Source organism: Panthera pardus, unplaced genomic scaffold (genome assembly GCF_024362965.1).
Source record: "Panthera pardus isolate Hobbes unplaced genomic scaffold, ASM2436296v1 HiC_scaffold_24, whole genome shotgun sequence".
NCBI lineage: Eukaryota > Metazoa > Chordata > Mammalia > Carnivora > Felidae > Panthera > Panthera pardus.
The window spans coordinates 33,597,747-33,614,118 of NW_026526810.1; the positions used below are offsets into that span (position 1 = coordinate 33,597,747).

General features: G+C 39.7%; 1 protein-coding gene across 1 annotated transcript; it reads left to right on the forward strand.

Moving 5' to 3' along the window:
• The first annotated feature begins 348 nt into the window (after positions 1-348).
• CIAO2A (cytosolic iron-sulfur assembly component 2A) lies at positions 349-15,537 on the forward strand. The gene is made up of 5 exons (XM_019441834.2): positions 349-618; positions 6,247-6,411; positions 11,599-11,648; positions 13,840-13,885; positions 15,068-15,537. The coding sequence occupies exons 1-5, from the start codon at positions 495-497 to the stop codon at positions 15,163-15,165; spliced, it is 483 nt and encodes a 160-aa protein (XP_019297379.1). The 5' UTR covers positions 349-494; the 3' UTR covers positions 15,166-15,537.
• The last annotated feature ends 835 nt before the right edge of the window (positions 15,538-16,372 follow it).

Genomic DNA, 16,372 nt, shown 5'->3' on the forward strand with positions numbered 1-16,372 from the left:
AGAAAAATAACAGTAAAGTCTCCTTGCACACGCTCCTCCAGCGCTAGAAATCAAGATCTCCTTTCCCCCTACCTCTTCAGGATTCATCTTTAGCTTATTGAAGGCGCTGAGTGAGGCAAACAGTGGCAAGTAACAGACCGTTACCTAAACCCCTTCCCCTACAGAGACTACAAATCCCAGAATACAGCTCTCTGTCTTCCGAAGAAAACGCCCCATACGTCCCAGCACGCAATGCGCCTCACCTGCTGGGAGGAATTTTTTTTCCCCCCTGTCCCGCCGAAACCGAGGAAAGCATGCTGGGGCTTGTAGTCTTTGCGGGGCCCTTCCCTAGGTCCTCCGCGCTACTCCGTCGGGTCCCGCCTATTTTCTGCTCCGCTGGAGCTTTAGGCTCGTCTTGGCCCATTTGAAGATCAGGAAGTTGATAAATCGCGAGGCCCGCTGCTGAGAGACGGTGGCTCGGGTGGGACAATCGCCAGGGATGGCGGAGCGTAAGGATGGAGCGGGTGTCCGGGCTGCTTTCCTGGACGCGGAGCAGAGTCCTGTGGCTCTCCGGCCTCTTTGAGCGGGGAGCTGCCCGGCAGCCCCGGATCATGGAAGAGAAAGCGCTAGAGGTTTATGGTAATTAATTTTACCCAGGGCAGCGTGTGGCTTTGTATGTGGAGACGGGGGTAACCGGGGCTTCACCTGAGGGCTGGGGGTGGAAACTCCGGTTTTTTCTGGGTCTCGGCGGAAAGCTTGGGAAGCCTTTTCTCTGGAGTGGGGAAATGTGGGTCTTTCTAGGACTGGGGCTCTTCCCAAACTTGGGGCTAAGCCGAGCCTGGAGGTCTTAAACGCCTGATTTCCCTCTCATGCCCTAGTGCCCTTCTCAAGACTTCTGGGCAGAGCAGGCGTCTAGGGTGCTTGGTTAGGAAGGAACGCTGGCGTGGTTGCACTACTGGTCTCCTTCCTTGCGTTCCCTAACCCCTGGATACATATTCCTCCTCCTGCCACCACCGAGAGCACTGCTGGGTGACTAACGAGTTGGGGACTGGCCCAAGGTTACAGCCGCTCTCATGTGCAAAAGAAAATGCAGAGATTCCCCCGAGAGAAGAGGAGGACAAGACTGGTTCCCTGTACCTGGGCCTCGAAATTAGAGTTTCTTATCACAGCCAAGCCTGGAGTGCAAAAAAGGAATACACAGAAACACACATATAGTCACATGTGTTTGTTTTGTTTTTAATCCCTTGGGACCATATTCTTCGTACAGATGAGAAAACAAAGGTTTAGAATGGTTAACTACCCAGAGGTCACGCTGCCACTAAACCAACGGCAAAAACCAAACCCCGGATCTTCTGATTTCAAACTTCGTGCACTTTACACCATTTCACAATTGTCTTACGGCTGTTTTTGGACTTAGGTAGTATAGTTTTTGAAAACTAAAAAGACTGCGACTAACTAATGTTCAGAGATTCCTGCTGACCGAGGGAGAAAGATTTAAACCTAAGAATACAAATAAAATGTGGGCAAGGATTATGGGCCAGTAGAAGGAGGTCACAGTTGGAAGAGACCTTTGGAGCCAATCTAATTTACCCCTCTCTTACTAGAGGCAGGACTTAATCAACCCTAGCTATATGATTATTGTGAGTGGAATGATCCCCACAACACCGACACATTCCTGTCCTATCAGACTTCTGTCTGCAGCATCTCAGGACGGACGGGCACTTGGGGATACAACCTTGGAAGAGAGATGATTCTTGTCCTCAAGTTTATATTGAGGGAGACCTATGTATGCAAAAACAGACTTTTTTATTATATGCAGTACCAACCAATAGACTTGAATAAGAGATACATTAGGAGGAAGGAGAGATCCTAATCTCTGATTGGGGAATCTGGAAAGAGTTTAAGGAGGAGTCACTTGAGTTAGGCATTGAAGTAGAAGTAGGTTCTGGATATATGGTGGGTAGAAGGCATACTAAGCAGAGAAAAAGGAGCAAAAGTATGGAGGTGAGAAAATAATATGTTAGGGAATGGCAGATAGGTGGGTCTACAGGTTAGGGTTTGTGGTTTAAAGGTGAAAGTGCTGTCAAAAATTGTTTTAGGGGCACCTGGGTGGCCCAGTCGTTTAAGTGTTTGCCTCTTGATTTCATCTCAGGTCATGATCTCATAGTTTGTGGGATGGAGTCCTGTATGGGGTTGATGGCTTGGAGCCTGCTTGAGATATTCTCTCTCTCTCTCTCTCTCTCTCTCTCTCTCTCTCTCTCACTCTCTCACTACCCTTCCCCTGCTTGTGCCATCTCTCTTTTTATCTTTGTGTCAAAATAAATCAATAAACATTTAAAAAATTGTTTTATATACCAGGTTGGAATTGGATACTGAAGGTTTAAATGTAAATAAAGAATATCTGTGCAGAGCCATAGAAGAATTTTTATCAGGGGAGTAATGTGAGAAGAGCAACATTTCTTTCTAAAGAAATAAATCCAGAGCTCTCAAATCAGTAGAAAACCAGAGAAGTTTAATGCAGGGTGAAATTTAATATCAGGCTTAAGTAACATATAAAGAATATAATGTGGCTTGTATAAATGAGCCTTACAGGGAACATGCCTAGGATGAGGGGAAGCAAATTTCTTTAAAAAAAATTTTTTTTTCTTAATGTTTTTATTTATTTTTGAGACAGAGAGAGACAGAGCATGAGCAGGGAAGGGGCAGAGAGAGGAGACAAAGAATCGGAAGCAGGCTCCAGGCTCTGAGCCATCAGCACAGAGCCTGATGCGGGGCTCGAACTCACAGACTGTGAGATCATGACCTGAGCCGAAGTCGGACGCTCAACCGACTGAGCCACCCAGGCGCCCCTCGAATTTCTTTTTAAAAAGCGGTGTTTCCCTGAGTCCCACGATGATAGAGCCTTGTGAAGAAGAAGCTTTCGTCTTTTTTTTTTCCTGCCTCCATTTTGAAATTCTGTGGCTGATCAAGTGATAAGCCCAGGAGTTGCTGGGGAGAAGTTGCAATTTGATTGATTTAGTTTTCCCAGTAGCATTTCTGATTATAAGGGTGCTATAAATAATACAACAAAACCTCACACCTGAGAACGTTGTCCCATCCTATGTGAACTCCCTCTACTCTCCTTTCTGCCTCACCATTTTTGTCTCATTCTCCTTTTCCATCTTTTTCTACAACCTCAGAGTAGGAAGGAAATCTTGTCCTCTCCAAGGCCAACCCAGGCTCCCATATCCTTGGTCTCATTCCCTTCTATTTATTTTGCCAGTCGTGCCTCCGCCCCCCCCCCCCGCCCCCCCCCCCCCCCCCCCCCCATATTTTCAGTCTCTCTTCTTCTATTTGGTTCTTCCCCTTGGGCTATATATAAAACACTCAAGTTTCCCTTACCCTTGTGATTGTTCTAGCTTTGTCCAAACCCACGATTCTTTTTTTTTTCCCTTCCCCTTCCCTGCTGAAGCCCTAGGACTACATTTTTAGTTCCCACTCAATTCCCTGTTTGCAAGCTGGCTTCTACCTTCATCCCTCTACTGAAACTGCTTTTTTACAGGTGATCTCCTGAGTGATAGATCCAAAGACGTGTTTCAGCTCTCGTCCACCTGAATTTTTCTGCAGTGTTAATATTGTTAACCACCTCCCTTTCCATCTCTGCTTCTTGCTTTTATTTCTCCTTCTGATCCCTGAATTAGGTACTCTCCCACAGATCTATTCTTGGGTCTCTCCTTCACATTAGTGGTTCTCAGATTGTACTAAGAGGAACCTGAGGAATTTTTTAGAAGTCACAATGCCCAACCCAAGCTACCCATCAGTTAAATCAGGATCTTTAGGGGTAGGGCTTTAACATCAGTTTTTGTTTTGTTTTGTTTTGTTTTTAAAGCAGTTCTGATAATTCCATTGTTCAGCCAAGCTTGAAAATTACTGTTAAACTCATTCTTCATGAATCTGTGGGTTCAACAACCACTGTAGCTTTGGTGTTCTCTCTCTCCCTTTTTTTAATTAAGTTTTGAATTTTAATTCCAGTATAGTTAACTTAGTGTTATGTTAGTTTCAGGTGAACAATATAATGACTCAACAGTTCTATACATTACTCAGTGCTCCTTATAAATGTGCTCTTAATTCCCTTCACCTGTTTCACCCATCCCTCAACCCACTTCCCCTCTGGTAACCATCAGTTCTCCGTAGTTAGAAGTCTGTTCCTTGGTTTGTCTCTCTGTCTTTTTTTCCCCTTTGTTTGGTTGTTTTGTTCCTTAAATTCTGCATAAAAGTGAAATCATACAATATTTGTCTTTCTCTGACTTATTTCACGTAGCATTATATACTCTCTACCTCCATCCATGTCCTTGCAAATGGCAGTATTTCATTTTTTTTAATGGATGAATAATATTCCATTATACAATGCAATATCATTCTGTCTGTCTCACATCTTCTTTAATCATCTATCAGTGGATGCACTTGGGCTGCTTCCATAGTTTGGCTTTTATAAATAATGCTGCAATAAACATCAGGGTGCATGTATCCCTTTGAATTAGTGTTTTTGTATTTTGGGGGTAAATACTCAGTAGTATGATTACTGGATTGTAGGGTAGTTCTATTTTTAATCTTTTGAGGAACCTCCATCCTGTTTTCCAGAGTGGCTACACCACTTTGCATTCCTACCAAGAGTGCCCAAGGGTTCCTTTTTTCTCCACATCCTTGCCATTGTTCATTTCTTGTGTTGTTGATTTTAGCCATTCTGACAGGTGTGAGGTGGTATCTCATTGTAGTTTTGATTTGCATTTCCCTGATGATGAGTGTTGTTGAGCATTTTTGTAAAGTTTATTTATTTATTTGGAGAGGGGAGTGGGCAGGGGCAGAGAGAGAGAGAAAGTATCCCAAGCAGGCTCTGCACTATCAGCATGGAGCTTGACTTGGGGCTCAAACCCACGAACTGTGAGATCATGACCTGAACCAAAGCCAAGAGTCGGTTGCTTAACTGACTGAGCCACACAGCACCCTGAGCATCTTTTTATGTGTCTCTTTAGCTTTGGTGGTCTCTTAAGCCTTATGTACCATTCAGTGTTTGCTGGAATGTTCCTTTGGGTTGCCCCTTAAGCACTTCAAAATCATTATGTATAAAATTGAACCCAGTTGCCCCAGCCCCACCCAACTTTCTTCCTGTGTTCTCCAGCTTTTTTTTTTTTTCTTCATTCTATCAGTGTTCTCCCAGACAGACTTAAAACCTGAGTCAGCTTCCATTTTCCCTTTCCTTGTCTTCTACATCCAAACGCTTGTCAAATTCTATTGATTCTGCCTCTGAAATGACTTCTCCATCTCTTGCCTCCTCTCCATTACTATTGTCATGTGCCTGTTTTGCGCCCAGCATTTTCAGCTGGTATCTCTGGGCTCTACTCTTAGTTCTGAGTCTACCAGCTGGTGGATGAGTTACCGGCTGACAGTATAGTGCTGTCCACGTTTACTCCCTTGTTCAGAACCTCTTGATTCCTTATTACCTGTGGCTGGCTGTAAAAGCAATCCTTGATGGTCTGGATGAATCTCTTATATCCTCACTTATGCTGAGTTCTAGGCAAACTAAACTTTTTTTTAATTAAAAAAAAATTTAAGTAATCTCCTACACCCAACATGGGGATCAAACTCACAACCCCAAGATCAAGAGTCTCATACATTAGCAACTGAGCCAACCAGGCACCCCTCAATTTCTGGTCCTTTAGTTTCCTTCAACCTTAAATTTCAGATATTGAAATGTCACCCATATTTAAAGGCTTGATTCAGATTCTGCTTTCATAAATCCTGATACCACATTCTCCGACACTTCTTACTCCACATTTCTTTCCGACACTTTTCTCATTCTTATATTCTCTCTGCAATGTTGGATCCAAGAAACGGGTGTGATCTAATAGTAATCCAAGAAAACTGTCTTCTCAAAAGGAAACTGGTAGTGAAATTTTCCGTCAGAAATCTGGGGAGTTACTGTGATATTTGGTTTTAAAAAAAGCAGTGTTTGGATTAGGGCTGGCAAAGTCATCCTTATTTAGAATATTCATGGGTCTTTCTGTTTTTGTTTTTTTTTAAATGTTCGTTTGTTTGTGAGAGAGAGAGGGAGACACAGGATCCAAAGCAGGCTCTGCACTGACAGCAAGAGACTGATGTAGGGCTCCAACTCAGGAACTGTGAGATCATGACCTGAGCCGAAGTCAGACGCTCAACTGACTGAGCCACCCAGGTGCCCCTAGAATATTCATGTTTTAACATAACACCTTGTCTCTGATGATTCTATAGATTTGATTCGAACCATCCGGGACCCAGAGAAGCCCAATACCTTAGAAGAACTGGAAGTGGTAACCGAAAGTAGTGTGGAGGTTCAGGAGGTAAACGAAGAAGACTATTTGGTTATTATCAGGTTCACGCCAACAGTACCTCACTGCTCTTTGGCAACCCTTATCGGTAAGGTTTTATATGTAAATATGTTTTTAATTCTAAGTTATTTTACTGATAGTGACCCCGAATAACAATTAGCATCATGTATCACACTTTACGGTTCACACAGTATTTTCAGATGTGTATCTTCTATAGTCCTCACAGGCTATGAGAGACTTTTTCAGATGAGGAACCTAAGACTCCCGAGAGTCTAAGTGACTTGCTCAGAATCACACAGCCAGGAAACGACGAAGCTGAAGCTCAAACCCAGGTCTCCTGACTCCAAACATGATACCTCCTTTAGTCACACCATGCTGCTTCTCTTTGGTATACACACCTACAACGGCTGGAGAGTGGGTGTGAGCCAGTCCTCCCCTCAGTTCTGGAGATTGGAGTGGGTGCTCTCAGACTGGCACTGCTGCCATCACCCTCTTCTCTAGCTGCTCTGTTGGCTTCAGTGAAGTACAGGCAGAAGTCCTAGTGGGAGAGGTGTTGTTTTTGTTTTTTGTTTTTTGTTTGTTTTTGTTTTTTTCTTTGGGTTTTTTTTTTTTTTTTTTTTTTAATATATGAAATTTACTGTCAAATTGGTTTCCATACAACACCCAGTGCTCATCCCAAAAGGTGCCCTCCTCAATACCCATCACCCACCCTGCCCTCCCTCCCACCCCCCATCAACCCTCAGTTTGTTCTCAGTTTTTAACAGTCTCTTATGCTTTGGCTCTCTCCCACTCTAACCTCTTTTTTTTTTTTCCTTCCCCTCCCCCATGGGTTTCTGTTACGTTTCTCAGGATCCACATAAGAGTGAAACCATATGGTATCTGTCTTTCTCTGTGTGACTTATTTCACTTAGCATCACACTCTCCAGTTCCATCCACGTTGCTACAAAAGGCCATATTTCATTCTTTCTCATTGCCACATAGTATTCCATTGTGTATATAAACCACAATTTCTTTATCCATTCATCAGTTGATGGACGTTTAGGCTCTTTCCATAATTTGGCTATTGTTGAGAGTGCTGCTATAAACATTGGGGTACAAGTGCCTTTGGGGGTTTATTTTGAAGGCTGTTTTCTATTTGAGAGGCAGCATTCCCAGTATTTGGGAGTAGTTAGCAGTAAGATACATAAGAGGTATCTTTGAATACATACTTTGTTATAAAGAAGAGAAAGGACATTTATTTCAAACCAAAATGTTCATCGGTAGGGGATGGTTTAAATAATCAGTGCTGGTATGTATTAACAATGGAATACTATGTTGCTCTTAAAGAGAATGAAGAAACTGTCCATGTGCTGATATGGAAAGATCTTTATTACATAGTGTTAAGAAATAAAAGCAAGTGTAATATTGCTACGGTTGTGTAAAAAAAGGCAAAAATAGACATTTGTATTTGATGACCTATGCATGAAGAATACATAAGAAATGAATAGCTGTGATGGGGGTGGGTAATAGTGGTGGTAGGAATGGGGCAGGTTGGAGACAGGATGGGAGGGAGACTTTACTATGTACTTTTTTATTTTTTTAAGTTTGTGAGCTATGGGACTATATTATCTATTTAAAAATAGATTTTTATAAAAAGGATCGAAAAGGTAAGCATTTTATTATTGCTTCCATGCTTGTGATTTCTGTCTTTTCTCGCTTATTGATCTGGGATCCCTATTAGTGGTTTCTAGTATACGGGCCACATCTTGAGGGACTAGAGGGTTTGTGAATCCATAGATAATATTGTAGTTATTAATATTCCATACTAGAAAAAGCGTTTTGGGGTGTTTGTCTGTTTGTGAAGATTTTATTTTTAAGTTACCTCTGTACCTAATGTGGGGCTGGAGCTCACAACCTCGAGATCAAGAGTTGCATACTCTGCTGACTGATCTGGCTAGGCACTCCGGAAAAAGCGTTTTTGAATGCATACTTATCTTTTTTGTCATTGGACAGTTTCTGAATTGCCAGATTCCAGAAGTGCTGCTGCTCTTTTGATGTGAAGGGGGTGTCTTAAAATATTTTGGTATATAAGGGTTCTTAAACAGAGGGTCTATTACTCCAAGAGTCTTCAGCAAATTGATTTTTCAAAAAGTAATGTTTATTTGTGTTTTTTAAATTGCAAAAGTAATATCTTGGCAATAATTTGGAAACCCCACAAAAGCATAAAGAACAAAATAAAAACCAGCTATCATAAAAGAATGTGTGTTTGGGTTTAAAACTCCAGCTCCGTCAAGTCTGCCATTTTGTGGTCTTAGGCAAGTTACTTAACCTTTCTGGGCCTCAGTTTCCTAATCTGTAAAGTAGAGATAGTAAGAATAGCAATGGCATTACAAGGATTAGATAATAGAAAGCTTGAAATAGATAAGCATAGGCAATTTTTTATTCATCATTAAATATTAGTTTTTAATTATATAGTCATGTAGGTCTGTGTTACTAGCACAATATGTTATGTTTTATACCATTTAGACCACTTCTAGGTTTTCACAATTATAAATTGTACTATGATGAACAACTTTACATGTAAATATTTTTGTATGTCTCTAGTTATTGCCTCAGGACAAATTCCTTTAATTGGAATTACTGGGTCATGTGGTATAAGTATTTTCAAGCTTCTGGGTACATATTAGGAAGTCCTTCTTAAAAAGTTTCTACTCTTTGAGGAATTCCATAGAAGAAAACAGTAGCATGTACAAAACATTTATCATAAACTTATAATAAAGAAATCTGGAAGAAATTATAGTATCTATTAAGGAAATGGCATCCAATATAATGGGATTTCTTATTGCTATTGAAAATGATAAATATAATCAAGGAATCAAAGTATCTGAGCAATGTATGAAAAAACTTAAATACTAAGTTGAATTTGCATAATGATTGTAATTATTGAAAAAACTGTGTTTATGTAAGTCCATGAAATAAAAGTAAATGTAAAGACACCAAGATCTGATTATGGTAGATATTTCAGATCTATACACTTCAGGTGTTGTTTTTTGTTTTTGTGTTTTTGAGAGAGAGAGAGAGAGAGAGAGGGCGCAAGTGAGCGTGGGGCAGAGAAAGAGAGGAGGGAGGGAGAGAGAGAGAAAGAAACGGGACTCACCTGAAGCAGGGCTCGAGCTCACGAACCATGAGATTAAGACCTGAGCTGAAGTCAGATGCTTAACCGGCTGAGCCACCTAGGCACCCCCAGATCTGTACACTTCTTGAGCAGTTTTGTCGTTTTTTTTTTTTTTTTTTTTGGCTCTTTCAATATGAGTTTCAGTTAGGACCCTTGCCTTTTTAGAGGTTAGTAGAGTAGTGTAGTAACCATGTTCAATTGATATGATTGGAAAACTTAATAAAAAGAGCTCTCTTTCTGACATTTGGGAGGCATTTCCTATGAGCAGATAGTACTAAACAGGGAAAGGCACCTGGGTGCATTCCCCTGGGATTGCTGACGTTGTCACCTACTCAGAATTATCCTGGTAGATAATTGCAGAGACAAAGGAAACTCAAAGGGGGTGAGCGGGTAAGGCAGAGAAATCAGTTGTTAACTATTTGTGTAGACTTAGTCCAGACAAGAATAGCTGGAGGCAGGTGTGATCCAATATGAAGGGCATAGGATTTGGAGTCAGAAGGTCTGTATTTAGCTCCCAGCTGTCCACCTGTTAACTATATGATGTCAAACCACTTATCTTGGTTCCTGGCTGTAAAATGAAAATGATAACAATAGTAATGGCTAATATTATTAGATGCTTTTTATGTACCAAGTACTATTTTAGGCACATTGTGTAACTATTTATTACTTATAACATCCCTATATAGAGTGGTACTCTTATAATACTTACTTTATGGATAAGCAAACTGAAGTTCAGAAGAATTAAGTAGCTTGCCCAGGGTCACATAGCTAGTATGTTCTGGAGCTACTCTTGAACCCAAAGAATCTATCTCAATAATGCTGTACTGCTTCTCTTGAGGATTTTGATGCTCAAGAAAGTGCTTTGTGAGTTGTGAAACAGTTATTATTTACTTTATGGATAAAACACCTACCAACGGTGAGTAGAACACATGAGAATGTTCAGATGGTGTACAGGTGACAGATAAAAGAGACAGCATGGGGAGAAGAAGAACTCTCCAGATAGGTTTTAAGGAGATGGTTTAAAGGGAAAACCCCTTAAAAGAAATGATATATTGTGTTTAGAGTTCTTTAATATGTATTATGAAATTCCTGTGTTCTAGACTCGAAGCACTGTGGAACACTTTCTGTGCATAATAAGAACAATTCGATTTCTGTGTCTTGGGATGTTGATTTAATTAAAAATTCGTTCCTTATTTTGAAGTGGGGGAAGAAGTAGAGCATGGGCACAAAAGAGTCTGTTCCAAGCCCAGTTTTAATTTCTCTTACAAGTCTCAACTAGGGGAAAAAAAATCATTGAACTGTGACTTGGCGTTGGGGTGGCTAACTGAACTTCAGAGGAACTTGTTTCGGGGCAACAGCTCTATTTGTACATTGTGGCATAGAGGATTCCAAACTTGTGAAGTTTCTTGTGGTCCTTTTTAAGTGGCTCTTACTTGATTTTATTTTATTTTATTTTTAATTTTTTTTTTATTATTTATATTTGAGAGAGAGAAAGAGAGACACAGTGCTTGAGTGGGAGAAGGGCAGAGAGACGGAGGCCCAGAATCTGAAGTAGGCTCCAGGCCCCAAGCTGTCAGCACAGAGCCTGACATGGGCTGAAACTCATGAACCACGAGATCATGACCTGAGCCAAAGTTGGATGCCCAACCGACTGAGCCACCCAGGCTCCCCTAAGTGACTCTTACTTGGTTTTAAATATTTGGGTGATCTGGTCTGTTAGTGTTCAGTAAAGTGTAATGAGTGAATTGACCTTTGCTTGAAGGCAAATCGATACAGTAGAAAGGACCTAGGCTTTGCAGTGGTCTTGGGTTTTAGTCCCAACTGCCACTTTACCAGCTCAGTGATGTTGGGCAAGTTACATTGTGACCTTGGTTTCATAATTTATAGAATGGGTTTGGTAATATTTGGCTCACTGGAGTATTATGCGGAGTATGTAAGACTAAATAAAAGTTGCTAGCATGGTGCATGGCTCAAAGGAAACCTACGCTGGGTTGAGTCAAAGCTGTTTCCAGCTACTGTACTGTATGGAGATATCTACACACAGCTGTATGCTTTTTCAAGAACTAATAAAAGAATAGATAATTGGGGCCTTTTTTTTTTTTTTTTTTTTCCCCTCTACAGGGCTGTGCTTAAGAGTAAAACTTCAGCGGTGTTTACCGTTTAAACATAAGGTAAGGAAGATTTTCTTGTTTTATAACTGCTTTATTGAGATTTAATTCACATTTCACACAGTTCCACCTGTTGAAAGTGTACAACTTAATTGTTTTTAGTATATTCACTGAGTTTTGCAACCATCACTACTATCACTTTTAAAACATTTTTATCACCTCAGTAAGAAACCCCACACCTATTTCCCCAAACCTTCCCCTAACCCCAGCTAACCACTGATCTACTTTTGGTCTCTGTATATTTGTTTATTCTGGATGTTTAATTCAAATGGAATCATACGTTTGTCGTCTTTTTTCACTTAAAATATTATTTTCAGAATTCATCCATGTTGTAGCATGTGTCAGTATTTCAGTCCTTTTTATTGCCTTACACTATTCCCGTTGTATGAATATACCATAGTTTATCTGTTGATTAGTTGACGGACACTTGGGTTGTTTACACTTTTTGTCTATTATAAATTTGTTTGGGCATATGTTTTCATTTTTCCTCTACCTAGGAGGGGAATTGCTGGATCTTTTGCTAACTGTATTTAACCTTTTGAGGAACTGCTAGACTGTTTCCCAGAGCTACTTCACCGTTTTACATTCCCACCAGCAGTATGAGGGTTCTGATTTCTCCACATCTTTACTTACACTTGTTTGATCTGTATTATTACTATGTTTTTCATTATAGCCATCCTGGTGGGTTGGAAGTGATAACTCATGGTTTTGATTTCCATTTCTCTGGTGGCTAATAATGTTAAGCATATTTTCATGTGCAAAAATTTTAAACCAAGTAAGAACCACTTAGAAAGGGCCGCAAGTAACCTCTCGAATTCAGAATCTTCTATGCCTACCCGGTACCAAACCAACTGTGTGGTTTCGCTGAGGTATTGTTAGTTCATATAGGAATCGCAGGGTAAGTGCTTGACTTTTCCCCTTTATTTACCATTTTCCAGAGTAATAAGTCGTGCATAATTTAAACCAAAGTAAATGAGTATAAAGTGATTTTATACCTGTTGCTTTATTGTCTGGAAGAAGAGTTAGTGTCATGCCACTAGGGGAATTTATATGGTGTTTTGTTTTAAAAAAAAGACTGTTCTAGATGATCTCTGGGGTCTCTTTTAACCATAATAAGGTATGATTTTTTTTCACTCTTGAAAAACGTTTATCTCAGTAGTAAAATAACTTTATAAGAATTAGTTAATACACTCCAGTGTTCTCTGGAAAGTAGACACGAGTTTATCATATAGCATGCTTTATTTGCCATGGGATTTGCAGTAATTTTGTGGGTTTATCTCAGAAGCTCCAGTTCTTGGAGGTTAGCTAATCTGAGGGAGTGCAGGAGGCCAGGAGGGATACCTTAACTGATATTATACTTGAGAGGAAATTTAGCAAGATAACAGTGTATGAGAAAAAGGAGGATACTGACAACTGTATATTGTGATCCTATTTTTGTAAAATAAGCAGAGAAAAGAAACTTCCAACCTTGGTGTGTGTGTGTGTGTGTGTGTGTGTGTGTGTGTGTGTATAAAATCTATATTCCATTATTAGGTATGGAGAAAAAATATGGAATAAACTACACGAGATTATTAGTATAGCTTGCTTGGGGCTTGGGGCAGGGAGTAAGTTTAGATACTTTAGGTACTAATTTGGGAGGAAGAGGTAGAGAGATCCATGAGTGAAATACGTTTGAGATCTCATTTGTGTAAACTTTTATTTGTATGTATGCATTTTAAAAAGTAATTAATGGGGGGTTGCCTGGGTGGCGCAGTCGGTTAAACATCCGACTTCAGCCAGGTCACGATCTCGCGGTCCGTGAGTTCGAGCCCCGCGTCAGGCTCTGGGCTGATGGCTCGGAGCCTGGAGCCTGTTTCCGATTCTGTGTCTCCCTCTCTCTCTGCCCCTCCCCCGTTCTCATGCTCTGTCTCTCTCTGTCCCAAAAATAAATAAAAAACGTTGAAAAAAAAATAAAAAAATAATAATAATAAAAATAAAAAGTAATTAATGGGAATAACCCTGCAAGCCTTCCCCCAGGTGTCCAAAATTTAAAATCCTGCTAATTTCAGTCCTTGTTTTAGAGGGATCTGTCACTGATGTTAGAAAAAGGAATTGGGCTTTCATCCTTAGGCTCTTGAGTCCTCTGTGCATTGCACTTCACTCATTATCGTAGAGTACTCCAAATGTTTTGCTTTTAATATTTTTTTCTTCCTAGTTGGAAATCTACATTTCGGAAGGAACCCACTCAACGGAGGAAGACAGTAAGTCAATCCTGACTCATTATTAGAAAGAAACAACTTCAGATAGTACTTCATCTTGGATACCAAGTTATTCTGCCATCCAACTATCTACGGGGTCAAAAAAGTGCAGAATTAGTTGTTAGCTCTTCCTTGAGGTGGGGGAACCTAGACTTTTCAAGAAGTAGTTTTTCTGTAGGACTCTAGGTGAACTAGAGGTAAGACCTATGGATATTGGCTGGTTTAGGCTAGGAGCTGCACATCTCTGAAGAATATCCAGCTTTAGGGACCTTGACTTATAAACTCTAAGGAGGGCTTGATATTTTTCTTTGATGCAGGATAGAGAGCTATGTACTTAAAATTTAAATTGAAGGTCCAGAAAAGAATATGGACATTTCTTTTGAACTCTTACATCAAGAGTGCTTTTAGCAAATTATAGACAACAGATATGGGCCAGTACCTTAATTATATGAAGATCCATGCAGACTCATTAAAAAAAAAGACCTAGTAGATGAAGGAAAATTCACAGAACTAAGAGATAAACATGGGGTGATGTTCTCACTCATCATTAATCAAGGGATTATAAATTACAACAAAAATATGGAGCCATTTTTCACTTCCTCTTTTATGTGTGTGTTTATTTGTTTCTATTTATATTGTCAGATATTTTTTGCAAAGTGATAATTCATGTATTGTTGACAATATAATTAGTTAAAAAATGTTGGGAAGTAATTCAGTGATGAGAATCAAAACCATGAAAATATTCATATCCCTTGATCTAACAATGCCACTTTTAAGAATCTTTCCAAAAAGAAGGGTGTATGTATAAAGGTGCTCAATGTAGCATAGTCTTTATAATTAATTTAGAAGACATATAATTTTTGATGTGTTAAATTACCCTGTAATTAAAAAAAAATAGGCTAAAGGGGGAAAAATAGAAAATTTCAAAATTTCATTTACTCTTTACTCTGTATGGAAATATGTATATGGACAAGGACTAGAAAGAAAGAAATGAAAATAGTTGTGGAAGAGTAGTAGGATTATAGGGTGTAATTTTCTCTGTAAGTCTCCCTTCTAGAACTTAGGAATCATTAGCCAAAATAAGCTTTAATTTACCAAGGAGTTAAATTCTGTTTTAACAGGCTAAAAAAATTTGTTACTATATATTGACACAGTTCCTTTGCTAACTTCGTCTGTATTTTGCAGTCAACAAGCAGATAAATGACAAAGAGCGAGTGGCAGCTGCAATGGAAAACCCCAATTTACGGGAAATCGTGGAACAGTGTGTCCTTGAACCTGACTGATTGCTGTTTTAAGAGCCACTTAACTTTGTTTGGTATATTTGTTTAAATTCTTTGTAAAATGTAAAGACTCATGTTTAATACGTAGGTGATTTGTACCTCGAAGCATTTTTTTAATGGATGATTTGCAAGCAAGATTTAATTATATGTAGTACCTAGTTTGTTCAGTGTATAACATTCTCAGGATTTGTAACACTTTAATGATCAGACAGAAGAATATTTTCTAGTTATTATGTGTCAGACAAGTTGCTATTTTTCTGAAGCCTCTTCTGGTACAACTACTTTTCATGTCAAATATTTACTGTGCCCAAATGCGTTCAGTTGAAATCATTACTCTGTAGAATAAATAAAACAGAGATGATTCTTGTAATGACATACTTTAGAATGTTTTTATTGAATTATAAATTTTAGTGTAAATGTCAACTCAAAAGAAATTTAAAAGCTTTATTTTCTTATTAGAATGTAGAATCAGAAATCAGAGAACCAGAAAGAACCCTTAAAATCAAGCCTAGGCCCTGCTTTCCTTCAAGGACAGTCTGGGACCCATTTGTAGATGAGGAAGAAACATGGAGAGGGCCAGATATCATACATAATTTTGAAGATCAAGAAGTCCCCAAAGAAGTTTTGATTAAACCAGTCTGAATTTACGGTCTCTTCTTTACTTGAACTTTGTTTAGTTTGTTTTAGGGGCTAATGATATTTGAAGTGTAACAGGGTGTGGAAGGCAGCTGCCGAGATGTTCCCTAGTGATCCTTGATTTCTGATGTTCATGCCCTGTAGAGTTGCCTTCCATATTGAATCAGAGCTAGTAGGTGTAACTAATCAAGAATCAGAGGTGATAGTGTGTGACTTATGAGGCTAGATCATAATAGGCGTTGTTGCATTCATCTTCATTTCTTGAATTGCTCACTCCTCGGGAATCCAGCCACCCTGTCATGAGAACAGTCAAGCAGCCCTGTGGAGAATTCCACAAAGAGAGGAACTGAGTCCTTCTACCAACAACCAGCACCAAATTGCAAGCCATAGGAGTGAGCCATGTTAGAAGTGATTCTCCAGCCTCAGTCAAGCTGATATTTTGATTGGAACCTCAAGAGACCCTGAGCCAGAACTGCCTAGCTAAGGCGCCCAAATTCCTGACCCAGAGAAGCTGTGAGCAATAATAAATGTTTATTGTTTATACCACAAGTTTTGGGGTAATTTGTTGTATAGC